Here is a 13,944-nt window from a genome sequence, read left to right on the forward strand (position 1 = left end):
AATATTCAGGGAGGCACTCCCATGAAGTAACAAACAATAAAAGCATCTGAGACCATAAAGGAAAGAGAGCTTACTGGTTAAGATCTTGTAGTCCAAATCTGTGGTTTTCCAGAGTTCTAAGTTGACCAAGGGTGGAATGAAATTTTAAAGTACCCCATTGAGCATGGCACGCTGCTAAAAGTTGAATAAAATGAAGACTTTTGATCCAGCTTCTACCTTTGGGAATTTATAAATTTATGTTGGCACTTAGATCAAGACTCAGATGAAAACAGATGAGTGTTAAAATGAAGGACAATGAAATGTAACATCACACAAAACGCAAAGCTGGGCATCTTTCAGGGAGACCAATACACTGCTTCAAGTTTAGGTTCTTGCTTGGACTGGCTGCTTGTGTGATTTGTGCCTATTTGCCTCACCTGCCTGAGTCCCAGGTTTTAATCTGTGACATGAGTTTGATGGTAAAGTGAGGGTTAGTGTAAGGTGCCTGGTGCTCATAGCAGCTTTAGCATTAACAGAGAAGCCATAAGAAAACCAGGGAGGAACAGAGCTCTCTGGGAAACTGCAGACCGACCCACTGCCTTTTTTGAGTCATTTCCTTCCTCGTGGTTAAAACTTGTCTAGGACATTTCTCGAAGTGCTTTATCAGAGATGGTTTTTCAGGAGCCAAAATTTACCTCCTCCCTTACATGGAGTCAGGTTTATGTTACAACTTGATAGGTATCTGTGAGTTCCTTTTGTTCCATCAATTTCCCTTTCTCTTAGAAAAGGCCCAGGCCCTAGGTGGTGCTGAATAGTGACTGGGTTTCTAATGCCTGGATAACTTCACAGGCTACCCAGCCCTCAGCTTCAAGCCCTTTCCCTGCTTGGCCCTAGGGAGGTTTAAGGATCAGACAAAACGAACAATGCTCATTCCCACCTCTCTTGGAGGAATCTCTGTCTGAAGTGGTTGTAGTTCAGGGCCCTAAAGCTTCCAAATGGTAGCCAAAGGGGCTGAGATGAAAATCCACATGGCCCCCACTTTTCCCAGATACTCTCACCCAGCATGCCCTGAGCCAGTGTAGCCAGGTATAGGGTTATAGCAGAGCCAGGAGTCAGCATACATAGGCCGATCCATTGAACACACCTCTGCCTCCCTCCCATGCTTCCTTGCAGCTTCTCTAGTACTCCCCAGATCACTGCCAAACTGTCAAAAGCACCAAGAAGCAAAGTGCTGTTCAGTTAATGATCACAGCCCCAGGAGAGGTACAGAGCTCTTTTAAGAGAAGCAAGTGTAGGGGGAGTGGGGGCGTGGGAGGGGCAGAGGGGGATGCTTTAGTGCTTGGCACAAAAGCCTGCTCTTTCTAAGTCACAGATTAGAAGTGGGTAGGTCTGCTCCAGCTGCTTTCCTTGTGGGTTAAGGACTAAAACCACCCCCTCACTTTACTCTTTTTTAGGAAGTTAAAAAAAAAAAAAAAAAAAAAAAGGTCAGAGGCAGAATGTTGCTGTCCTCTAGTGGATCCAGTGGCTTCAATGTTCTGGTCCCCAGCATAGGCCCTGTGGAGACCCTAGCAAACTATTCCTTCTCCTCCAGAGAGAAGCCACCTCCCCATATAGGCTGGTAGCCGCAAGAGCAAATGCCCTAGCTGGTTGCACTTAGCCCTCCCTTTTCTCCTGGCTCCCAGCCTGCTCCTGTGGAAAGGAGAGAGTGGAATGACCCACTGCCACCTGAAAATTACCTCCCTGCTTGGTCTTCCTCAACTTGGTCCCATCCACACCTATAGGTGGAGGGAACAGCCCTATTCTCCATCCCTTCCCGACTTCTCTGGCTTCTTTACGTTCTTTATCTCATCTGGTCTGAAGCACTGCCATGCAGGTGGCATGGCCCTTGCCAACTTTGTTGCTGAGAAAATTAGGAATTACCACCCCTAGCTGAGGCTGAATACTCTGGTGTGATCCCTACCCTGGATAGTTAAGTCATCATCTATGAAGGGACAATAGCATATGGGAAAGGAGGTGACATATAGGAATTGGGGGATCGTGAAAGAAAACCATAGCCCTGCAAAGTGACTGCTGGGGGAAGTCTTGTGTTCTGTAGATTCTTGCCTTTGTGAACTTGACACAGCTTTGGGAAAATCTTAGGCTCCCTTTGCTCCATGTTGTTCTTGGGTCACTTTCTGTTGAACTTACACAACCTTAGCAACAGCCAGCTCCTGGGAATGGTGCCATTCTGGCTAAGGTCAGGTAGTATGCAGCATCTGGGACAATTGAAGCCTCTTCTTCAGCATCAAGAGGAATTGGGGCAGTGTGAGGGGAAGAGCCTTATTTCTGCTTTACTAACCAGTATCTCATGGGACATCTGCTAATGTTCAGGTAAAAGCAGTGAAGAATTTCTTCCTCATGAGCCCAAGGACAACCTCAGTTCTCTCCCATCTCCTGTAGGAACCTGGCACCTGCTGTATTACATTCTGCCACCAGCAGAGCCTGCCTTGCTGGCACTATGCCCAGCAGCTGTGAAGCATCAGTATGTGTTGAGAAGAAGGTGTCCAGCAGTGAGGTGACTAGAAGAGAACTCAACAGTGAAGCCAGGGAGCAAGTTAGCATCTGTCCATCACAGAGACAGGTTCAGTGGATGAGACAGTTCTTGCTCACCACCCTTTCCCAAACCACACCTTGATCAGTGGGAAAAGCCTGAAGTTGAATTAATTAGGGGTCTGTTGTCATAGGTGGCTCTTGTTTAAAGCCATGGGGAGTAAATCCTCTTACTGAGCTGAACTCTCTGTCTGCTATGCCTTCAGGCTCTACCAGGATGTCAGATAGATCAGGATATATGGGTACCCCTGAGATGGAATCTGGGGATATAGGAAGATAAGTGCTTTCTTCCTCCTTCTATCATCCTTGTTCAACCCCAGCTTTGACCTATCTTCCTGACTTCAGCACTTACTTTCTACCAGCCTTGAGACCCTGCAGCTCTCTCCATAGCAATATTTGGACTATAATAATACTTCCTCCTGAGATCTTCTGCCAGTCCACTGGGACCAGTGGTCATCTCTATGGATGTTTCTATTTCCAGGGTCCAAAGATTCATGGCAGGAAGAACGAGGTGAGACAAGAAGTCTTCCCTTCCCTGTTTTGTTTTTAGAAATGGGCAGAGACCTAGAATAATGAAAGCACAACACTTCAGACCCCAGCTTTCTGCCCAAGGCTCTGTGACTTTGGGGGACATCACCTCACCTCTTCATGCCTTGCCTTTCTCATTTATAATGTGAGGATAATGGAGGAGCCGACCACAGAAGGCTATAAGCAGAAGGCTGTAAGCACTGAAAAGATGTGCATAAGACGTTTCACCTGATAAGAACAATGGGCACTGAATGCAAACTGTGCTAACTTGGATCCACCCGGCTATTCTAAGCAGATGGACCCAGGCCTTTAGCTATCAAGTAGTACCAGAGCTGGCAGGGTATACAGCAGTACCAAGCCTAGAAAGGCATATACAGCCTAGTCTCTTCTCTGGGTCCTTAATTTAAGGAGACAACTACCTGTATTCACACATGTAACTTTACTAGGAGACAGTCCAACAACTATGAGGCTAAAAGGTCAGTAGAAGAGGTGGTGGCTTTTGGGTTAGTTAGATCAGCAAGGAGGATTAGGATCCTGACAATAGAACAAATTATAAAATAAAGGTACAAAGACAGAAAAAGCTGGGGATATAATTGGTAAGGGGTTGAAGGCCATGTTAGCTGGACTCCGGTGACAAGCTAGGGAGACTTTTCTATCAGCTGGGACAATTAAGGATGGGGTAGTGTGTGTGTGTGTGTGTGTGTGTGTGTGTGTGTGTGTAGGGAGGTAGAGTGGGTTATGTGTATGTGTGGTATGTGATATGTGTGTTGTGGGGGGGGAGATGTGAGTGTGTAGGGGGTATATAGTGTGTGTGCAAGGAGGTGTGAGCATGTGTGGAGATGTGTGTGTGTTGAGTGTGTTGTGTGTGGTGGAGGACTGAGCGCATGTGTGTGAGTGGTGTGTGGTGTGTGTGAGTAGGTATAAGCATGTATGTGGTGAGTCTGTTGTATGTCTTGTGTGTGTTGGGGGATGTGTGAGTGTGTATGGTGTATTTGTATATGTGTTGTGGGAGGATGTGTGAGTGTGTATGGTTTATTTGTGTGTCTATTGTGGGGGGAGGTGTGAGTGTGTGTGGTATATATGTGTGTGTGGTGGAGGTGTGAGTATTGTGGATTATGAAGTGGTGTGTGGAGGTGTGTGTGTGAGGAGGTGTGAGTGTGTTTGGGATACGGTTTGTTGTGTGTGTGGGAGGTGTAAACGTGTGTGTGGGGAATGATGTGTATATGTTGGGGGGGGGGTGAGTGTGTGTAGGGTGTGTTAGTGATTTCTTTCAATATCCCTGAAGTGATGTACACTCATCATTTTTTAAAAATTATGAGACTGAGATAAGCAAGAGAAAGAAAATTACAAGCATCTGAATTTTAAGGATTTTTGCATAAGGAAAGGCAGGATCAAATACGTGTTTTAAGAAGATTAATCTGGAAGTGTTGGGTAGAATAGATTAGAGAGTGAATATGCTGGAGGCAAGGAGAGTTCTCAGGTTATTGCAGCTGCAGAGATAAGAGGGAGTAAAAGCCCAGACCCAGTAGTTAGCAAAGAGAAGAGACATACAGCATGTGAATGTAGTCTCCATTTCTCTTGGTCGCCTCACTTTTCTGTACCATGGTATATGCACTCCTTGTGTATTGTTTTAAGACTTCTCCTTTTACAATATCAGGTAGTCATTTCTATATCCAGACACAGGTGCTAGGTGAGGTTACGGTGCTCAGAGCCCTAGACTTTCATGCTGAAGCTCAAAAGCTACCCTCAGTAGTAAAGAGAGCTTATTACTATTCCAGATTATCCAAGGCAGGGCAATTACAGACTACTGAAAAGAATGTGCTAATTTGAGAGATTAACAATCCTTTTTAAGTTCCATGTCCTTTGCTCTTTTTCAAAACTGCAGATAGCCTCCTTGCCACTACGAAGGAGACAGCAATGTGACCCTTCCCTGAGACAGCCCTCCAGAGGTCCTCAGCTGTGTAATTTCTTTCTAGTCCAAGCAAAGGCAGCTCTTTTTGTTTGTCTTGAAGGAAACCAAGGCCCCAAAGAGAAGCAGAGTTTCAGAACCAGTCCCAACTAGCTTCAGATTCCACGCTACCACTTTGCAGCTGCCATCAGTTCTACACATTTAACATTTCTTCCTTGTAAAATGGGAGGAGGCTACCTCATGGAGTTTGGGAGATTACTCACGTCCACACCCCCAATCTTTTACACTTGGGTGAGATAGAATAGATACAAATAAATGGGTTTAAATTAATAAGGAGAAAAAACTATTCCAAAGTGTGTGTGTGTGTGTGTGTGTGTAAGTTGTCCTACCTCCTTTGGGGAGAGGAAGCCAGTCTCTCTCAATATGCCTACTCCTAACCTATCTGAACACCTGTTGAGGATGTTGCCCTGCCCTCCACATGGTCCCAGAGTCACTCCTTGGCCACTACCTCGGCATTCCCAGGAAAAGAATCTTTGTATGTATGACACTGTAAACAGAGATTCTTGCATGAGCTTTGGGTAAACAAAGACTCCTTGGTCTTGACAGAATTCCTCATTACTCCTTATTAATTCCTTCTCCCTCCCTCCTCATCCCTCCCAACTCTGTGCACTGTGTGAATTATAGCTTTGCCTCTGCATAATGTGATTTCATCTGTGGCTGCTTAATGCCTCGGCTAACTCTTGCTGTGTTTATCTTAATGTTTCCCAGAACATTATAGTGCTTCCTATGCCTGACAGCTTCTCTTCTTTCTGGATCCTTAGACCTGACTAATACTACAGATATAGCTTTGTGTATAAGATACAGGGCTGAGCCTTAGTGCAGCCCCCCACTGGACTTTGCCTTGGCTCTTTCTGATCTTTGTAGTTCAGACTCATCCTAACAGGGTAAAGCCAAAGATACAAATTCTTTATACTTCCAGGTCCTAATGTCAGTGTCCCACAAGCAATCAAGGGGAAGGCCCCAGCATGGGAACCTCAATGCTTCTAGGATCTGATCTTAACCATAGGGTTGTGAGAGCAGAGCCCACATTTCATTCTGGAAGTGGCATGTATCAAGGGACCTAGTGACTGCTAGGCTATCCTCTCTTCACCCAGTTTAAACCAAAATCCTGGCCTTTGGTGCTCTGCTCAAACCTCAGCCACTTTCTCAATCTTGCCTGCATTCTATCCTTACACACTAGAGTGTTGATTAAATGTTTATCCTCTACCTTATCTGCCAAGTTGTTAATTCTTAGACTGTTCCAAGATGCCAGAATCTAAAGAACTCTTCTCTGCATCCTAGGAAGAAGCCCATCATAGCCTGATCCCCACTCCCGAAATCCAGATGTCTCTAAACCCTTCTGCTATACCCTCTGTTCTATATTGAATATCTAGGGAAGTTTATAACATAAACAGAAATAAAAATAATTATGTCAGAAAATGCCTGTCTCCACTGTAAAAGCCTTTCTGATTGACCAACAGCTCTAGGGACCAGTGCTGTGAGTATATGTGTAGGCATCATTTCAGCTCATCACATCTTCCTTGCCACCTTCTTCATAGACAAGAAGGATCCTTCATCCCATCTCCCCTCTTTCTCTTTTTTCCTTGGCTCAAGGTAACCTACAGGTTTCTGACCCCCTTACCAATTATCAAAATTTTGGGTGCCAGACTCCTAGCTGACCTTCAGAGAGCCTCAGCTCACTGAGCTGTGACTTTGCACACTCTGTTACCTGAGGACAGAGCTGAGACCTGCAAGGTGCTTTGGGAGCTGCTGCCATCTCCCCCTCCCCACCCCCACCTGTGTGTGTGTGTGTGTGTGTGTGTGTGTGTGTGTGTGTGTGTGTGTAGGAGGGAGGGAAGATCTCAGAAACAAAATTTACCAAAGATTTCAAGCTATAAATAATTCCGGTCATGAAGTCCTACAAAAATAAACTTCAGCTTGAATCCTCTCTCGCAGCAGTAAATGCACAGCTGCAGATGTGCACTCATTAACTCACCAGAGTTCAATGAGAGCAGCATCAGACACTCCACCTGCCTCTATAAAGATCGGAATGTGCATATATGCATACAGGCACACAAGCACTACCTGTTAGATATACACAACACACATGATATACTTAACACATACATTACACACAGACATAGCACATGGATGCATAACACTATACACAGGCACACAGAGAGGCATACACATCATATACAAAACATGCATATGACATATCACACAATTCATATACACAGACACATCACACACCAAACACATACATGACATACATTCATACATATATCACACAGAGACATGCTACACAGAGATAGAAAGATACATACATCAAATATACATATATTATACTAGTTATACCACACACATACAAATACATGATATATATCACACCCGGAGCTATATATATATGTACCATGCTACATATCAAACATCAAATATGCCATATATGCACATACTCACAAATAGTTACAGATAACACACATGCACACAAATGCCACACCCAGAGTTCTGAGCTAGAGCCATCCAGTAATAACCCTAGGACAGAAGATCTTTTGAGTCTGCTCAAGTTACAAGCCTTAGTCACCTCACATATGAACTCTCATTCTTTCTTAAGTGCTGAAGTCCAAAAAACAGAGTTTTAAGAGATCTGGGTTCAACCTCAATGAGATGCCTTCAGGTTTGTAACACACTTCACATTTTCCACAGATGCAGTTCCCACCCTAGATCTTTGCTTAGGCCTCATCTCCTTCAGGAAGCCTCTCCATCAGGCCTCCCTCAAGTCAGATGGGCCATCCCCATTCTGAATACTGCTGACTTTGTGGAAATCACCCCTTTTGAGGCTAACTCTTGAGTTTGTGAAGATGACTTGTGCTATTCCTGATTCCATCCTGAGCTCTCTGAAGACATGCAGTATCATTTATCAGTGTCCTCTGTTTCCTAGTGCAGCCTGGCTTATGGTAGGTATGTAATAAATAAATAGGTGACAGTAATGAAAATCTTAGCTAATAACTCTTTTCATTTCCACAATATCCTTTTTGTGCTGAGAGAGAATAGCCACCCTCATCTGGCAGCTACAAAAACTATCACATGCACAAATAAAATGAATTGTTGGAAGCCATACACCAGTTGATGTGAAAGTTGGGATTAGACTTTGTCATCACCAGAATCTCAGACCCCAGCAATGCCTGTAAAACCCAAATTTCTCCATAGATGCCTCCAAGATCCCTAACCCTCCTTCAGACCAGTAATTTTTGAAAGCCATCATGACCATTGCTTCTGCTCCAAACAGATTGCCAAGCCCACAGACAGACTTTATAATAGAGTTAAGTAGAAAAGAAACTGATACATAGGCATTTACAGGGCCACAGGTATGCCAGCCAGCTGTGTGTACTGAGCTGATTGGGACATTCAGAGAGTTACATGGAAAATAGAAAACACATATTCACCTTCACAGTGTTAATGACTCTACACATATTGGAAGCAATTAGACAACAATTCACATAGTAAGTCAATACATGTTAGCTAATACATATACAATGAGCAAATCAATCGATTATAATACTAGGATATATGTCCAATAGAGAAAAAGACACCAGTGTATGTAATTAATTATGAGGCATCAGGGGCTTCCCAGAGCAGGCAAGACTTGAGTCACAAGGTAGGATGTGATAGATAAGCTGGAGTAGGAGATGGGGTAAAGGGTGAATGCTGATCTGGGATGGAACTGTGCATGGAGCACATTCATACCAAGGACTCCTTGCCAACATCTCCTTACATGAAATTCTTTCCTTGAGGACATATTAGTCCTTCTCTACCCCCTGTTCCAACAGCTCCAGCATCACTGGGAATCTCCCACCAAAACAGAGGCTATGGTCTGGCTCAGTCACAAACTTCCCATCTCCTCAAAGCAGTTCTGAGGGTGGCAGGATTAAGGGTATTATGTTATCTTGCTGCTTCTCAAATTTTGCTGTGCCTTTGGTTAAAGAGCTTTTAACTCAGGTGACAATGCTTAGGCCACACCCTTAAAGATTCTGATTCATGGGTCCAGCTCTGACTTTCACATTCCTTTTTCTTTTGAACTCTCAAGATAAGCATAAAAATGTACCTTGGGCAGAGGAGCCTTAGGAAAATGACGTTCAGGTCAATTTTGTTTACTGACCTGGGATGGGACAAAAGAAATACATACTTCATCTCCCTGGGTAACTTGAAAATAGAGCCAACTGGCATCTAGGGGAAGAAAGATTTCTGAGACCTGAAATCTTCAGTCTTCCAATGATGACAAGACTTTTGATGATCTGCGTAATTGTTCATTCATTTCAGCCTAACACAGGGTACTGTATATAGAAAAATTGACTCTCCAACCTAGAGTAAGTATGTATATATATACTCATTGCATAGATACATCACAATTCTATAAATGTATGTAAATGCACACAAAAACAACTTCATAGGGACAGTCAGAATCATTCATGTGCATTCAACCACAAATAAAACACTATTAGGAATCCCAGACCGAAGCTGGGCATCATGATGCATGGCACATGCCTGCAGTCCTCAAACTGAAAAAGATGACGGTAGAGGATCATAGGTTAGAGGACATACTTGCTTACATAGTGAAGCCCTGGTTGCAAATAAGTGAGAAACAAAGAAGAAAAGGAGCTAAGGAAGGGGATGAGAGAGAAGGAGAGGGGGAAACAGGGTAGAAGAAGAAAGAGAGAACAGATCTCAGACCCTGCATACAGAGAGTGGATGTGAATGGAACTTAATATACATAGCACTTCTTTCCAGAGCAATGACCTAAAGGAGTAGCAGCAGTCTTTTATAAGCCACCCTCCCAAATAGAAGCAGGTAGTCCATGAGAAGGCTGAGTGTCATACTAAGGGCAATCTGGTTTCTTTGCAGATTCGAGCTGATGGTCCCCCCCATGGTGGGGTCCAGTATGAGATGGTCTCTGTGTTCAAAGATGGGAGCCCAATCCTCCGGGACATGGCCTTCTCCATCAATCAGCTATACCTATATGTCATGTCTGAGAGACAGGTAAGTGCTGGTACATATCTCTCCTTTCTAAACTCTAGGAAACGTCTGATAACCTGTCACCTTTGGTTAGAAGTTGATCTACCCTCTAAAAGAGAGAGAGAGTTTGCAGTGCTGGGGTTCTGAGGAAAGCAGAGCCCTATGGCATTTGAAGAGGGAAGCTGCAGGGCCAGCCTCTTCCCGGAGACTTCTCTCTAGGCCACAGCCCCTGTCTGGGTGAGTGATGAAAAGCCCTGCAAGAAAGAGCTAGACTGAGCCCCGCAGTATTGTGTGATTAGGAGGTAGATTTACTGCTCTTGGACCCACAGAGTTGGCTGCTCATGAGAGCCAAAGAGGTGTAAATAATCTAGACTTCCAGGCTGGGCTGGCTCCTGGGAGACAGTACTGAGATGGGGGGCCTGGAAGGAGATCAGATCTTGTCCTGAGTCTGAGATTGGATGCAGAATGAACTAGGCAGTTCTGGAAAGCTGAAACTACTTACAAAGGCTGGAAATGCCACAGGAAAAGCCTCAGTCTTCTGGTTAAGCAGCAACTGAGCAAGCCCTCTCTTTCTAGACTTAGGGAAGAGTTATTCTTCAGCTCACATTTTATCTACCTGTGTGTGAACATAGGGAACTATGGAGAGAAAAGTAAACAGGGATGATGGAGTTTACCAGACCCTGAGAGGAAGGAAACCAAGCAAAGTTCTTAGCCATGGCTAGCCATTCTATCCTTTTGATCAGGAGGTAACCATGGATCTGCAGTAGCCATGGTATTGTCCTTTTCGTGAGGAGGACAAAAAGGAAAGACAAAGATTCTGAGGTTATCTCAGTGATGCTGACACTGACTGAGACTGGGAAGACAGCTAAGCTGGAGGACCCCTTCATTAGGTATCACCCAGGACCTGTGCCTTTCCTCTTTCCATGAATGTTCCTCAGAGACTCTGTGTCCTTGGTCAGATTCACCCTTCCCAGAGTTCTGTGTGCTCTCTTTTCAAAGATAAAGAATCTGAATCAATGGATGACAGATAACAGATGAGCAGGAATGAGGAAAGGGGGATGGGTGCATGGTGGCATTAAAGAAAGCAGTGATGCAGCTCTAACTTGAAAATTACTTCTTGAGAATAGATGACACAAATCATATGCTAATTGCATGCAAATTACATCAAGATCCTCTTGAGCCCACCTGTCTTTTCTGTCTTTATTCATGTGGCCCCTGCAGTTGAGGCATAAACAGATCCAGTGGAGAACTTAGTGGAACTGAGGGACGCTTTGCCAACTCAGAGTGGGTAAGGCAATTCTAGAAATAAGCATTGGCCTACTAGCCCAATAAGATGGCCAGTGGGTCTTAGTAAAGTATTACTAGACACATAATTATTGGAAACAAAGTACAGGGAAAATATCAGAACAAAGGAGGCTTGGTTGCTACCCTTAAACTGATTACTATCTAATGGGGGAAACATCCCCAGAAATCTGTACCATTGGATAGATTCTATAGGTGCTCTGCATTTTTTCTTTTCTTTCTTTTTTTTTTTTTTTTGGTTTGTTTTCAAGGCAGAAACTTATTTGTGTTTATGGAGGATGCATTTGTATATGAGTGTATTATGTGTGTGGAGGCAAGAGACCAACCTCAGGTGTCAGTCCTAAGGAGCCATCCACTTTGTTTCTGTCTCTCACTATCCTAGAACTTAACAAATACACTAGACTGGCTGGAAAGTAAGCCCTAGAGTTTAGCTTGTCCTTGATCCCTACTATTAGGAGTACATATGTGTGTCTGTCTTTTGTTCATTTGGGTTCTGGAGATCCAGTTCAGGTCCTCATATTTACACCTCTTTGGCTCCCAGGAGCAGCCAACTCTGTGGGTCCAGGATCAGTAAATCTACCTCCTAATCACACCATATTGTGGGGCTCAGACTCACATTTACATGGGAAGCATTTACTGAGGGAGCCATTCCTCCAGCCCCCAAAGAGTTATTTTTAAATAAAGAAGGTAGATGCCTTCTTTACCCCACATCCTTTTCTCAGACAAGATGCCTTTTGAAAATGCATTCCAAATGTGGACAGAAGAGGCTGTAGCTCAGTGGCAGCGAGCTTGCCTGGCATGCTCAAGCCCTAGGTCCCATTTCTAGCACTGCATGGGGAGCTGAGAAGAGAGGCTAGGTCAGAAATAAGGCTGTTGAGTAGGCTTCAGGGTGCATAAGGAGCTCCTGGTCCATATCTGAAAGCATCAGCCCTAGCCACATAAAAGTACCCAAGTATCTTGTTTATAAATATTCCTTCCTTCCTCCTGTCTTTTGCGTCAGATGCCCTGTTCTTGTTATAGTCAGAACCAGACATATTGAGCAGCAGCCAGTCATGGAGAGCTGAATTTGGAATCCTTTGGGTTTAATGTCATGGGTCTGTCTCTGGTCACGTGAGATATTAGTAGGAGTTCCCCATACCAAATGGAGTGAAGCAATCAGGAGCTTGACTCCAAGGGAGATTTGTGGTGGAGCTCTGAAACCTGTCACCTGAGAAGCTGTAAATCATGTTAGAAGAGGTAGCCAGGTGACTTCAGCTGGGGTAATCCAGGGCTGAGGGCCAAGAGCAGCTCATGAGGCCCATCTGTCTGGGTCCATGGAGCAAAGTATTGACACTTAGCATGGTCTCATAAAAGGACACATTTTACTGTGTGCCAGGAGTACAGTCAATAAGAACAAAATCAGGCAGCCTGTTTTCTCTCCCAATGTTTGCCATTATTGTTCTCATGTTCCCTCAACCTTAGCTTACTCCTTTATTAATTAAAGGATATGAATCAGATAATGAGATATTTCTAATACTCTATGTCCTGAGTCCCATCTCACAATTTTATAGCTGAGTTGGCTTAGACAAGCCACTTAATCTCAGTGTATTTCACTCAAAGAGAGTCTGAGATCAGTTGAGATAACAAACGAAGAATTTCTTCTTATTCAACATCAACAGCCACACACTTACCATGAGGACTCTATACGGCCTCTTCCAGTCCTCACTCACTATATTCCAATTACTGGGTATGTAGAGGAATATGATTATTAGTATTAAGATAGTTGTGTACCAGATAGCTGGCCTGGCCTGAGCCAGGAGGCCCAGGTTCTAGAGCCTGTAGTCTTGACTGTAGCAATAGCTTCCGAGAAGCCTGTTTTTTTTTTTTTTTTAACTCCTCAGGGACTTGGAAAGGCAAACTTCTAAGACAGAGATGGTAGTCTAATTCCAGCATCTCCCAGATCTTAGAAAGAGAAAAGTCCTGGGCTGGGACTTTTAAAAATAATATTGACAATAAATGTATTTTTATTATTGCTACACCAATACTATAAAATTGTCTTTTCCTAAATTTTTCAGTTTTATTCTTTGCCTATACATCTTGACATTTCTTGTATTGCCAAGTCATTAAGAATAGTCCTGGGGTTCTGGTAATTTTTCTTTGGTGTTTTCTATTAGGTTTTTAAAGTGTCTATATCATGAATGAAAAATGATATCTTTTTGTCAATTATTTGATGAATTTTGGTTGGTTGTTTCTCTTTTCATCTGACTCTGTATGATTTCTAAGGTCATTTATTCTAATATAGTGATTTCCAATGTATGGGTTGTGGCCCTTTTTGGGGTCAAATAACCCTTTCATGGAAATCATCTAAGACTATCAAAAAACACGGATTTTTACATTATGATTCCAAACAGTAGTAAAATTATAGTTATAAAGTAGAAAGAAAAATGATTTTATGGTTGGGGGTCACCGCAACATGAAAAACTATATTAAAGGGTGGCAGTTTTAGGAAAGTTGAAAACCACTATTCTAATAGGTGTAATGACCATAATTAGGTTATTTGTCATAAAGTGTTTCTTTTGCTACTGAAGGTATTTATTGAAATATAC

The 13,944-nt window shown here is 43.5% G+C and overlaps 1 protein-coding gene across 1 annotated transcript in view; it reads left to right on the plus strand.

Moving 5' to 3' along the window:
• Window positions 1–13,944, plus strand: part of Plxna2 (plexin A2) — a 194,176-nt gene that overhangs the window by 79,654 nt on the left and 100,578 nt on the right. Inside the window, exon 4 of the mRNA XM_021173227.3 lies at window positions 9,947–10,081. Coding sequence (XP_021028886.1) covers window positions 9,947–10,081 — 135 coding nt within the window. The remainder of the gene's footprint in view (window positions 1–9,946; window positions 10,082–13,944) is intronic.

The sequence above is a fragment of the Mus caroli genome, unplaced genomic scaffold (genome assembly GCF_978045245.1).
Source record: "Mus caroli unplaced genomic scaffold, Mus_caroli_1 scaffold_1, whole genome shotgun sequence".
NCBI lineage: Eukaryota > Metazoa > Chordata > Mammalia > Rodentia > Muridae > Mus > Mus caroli.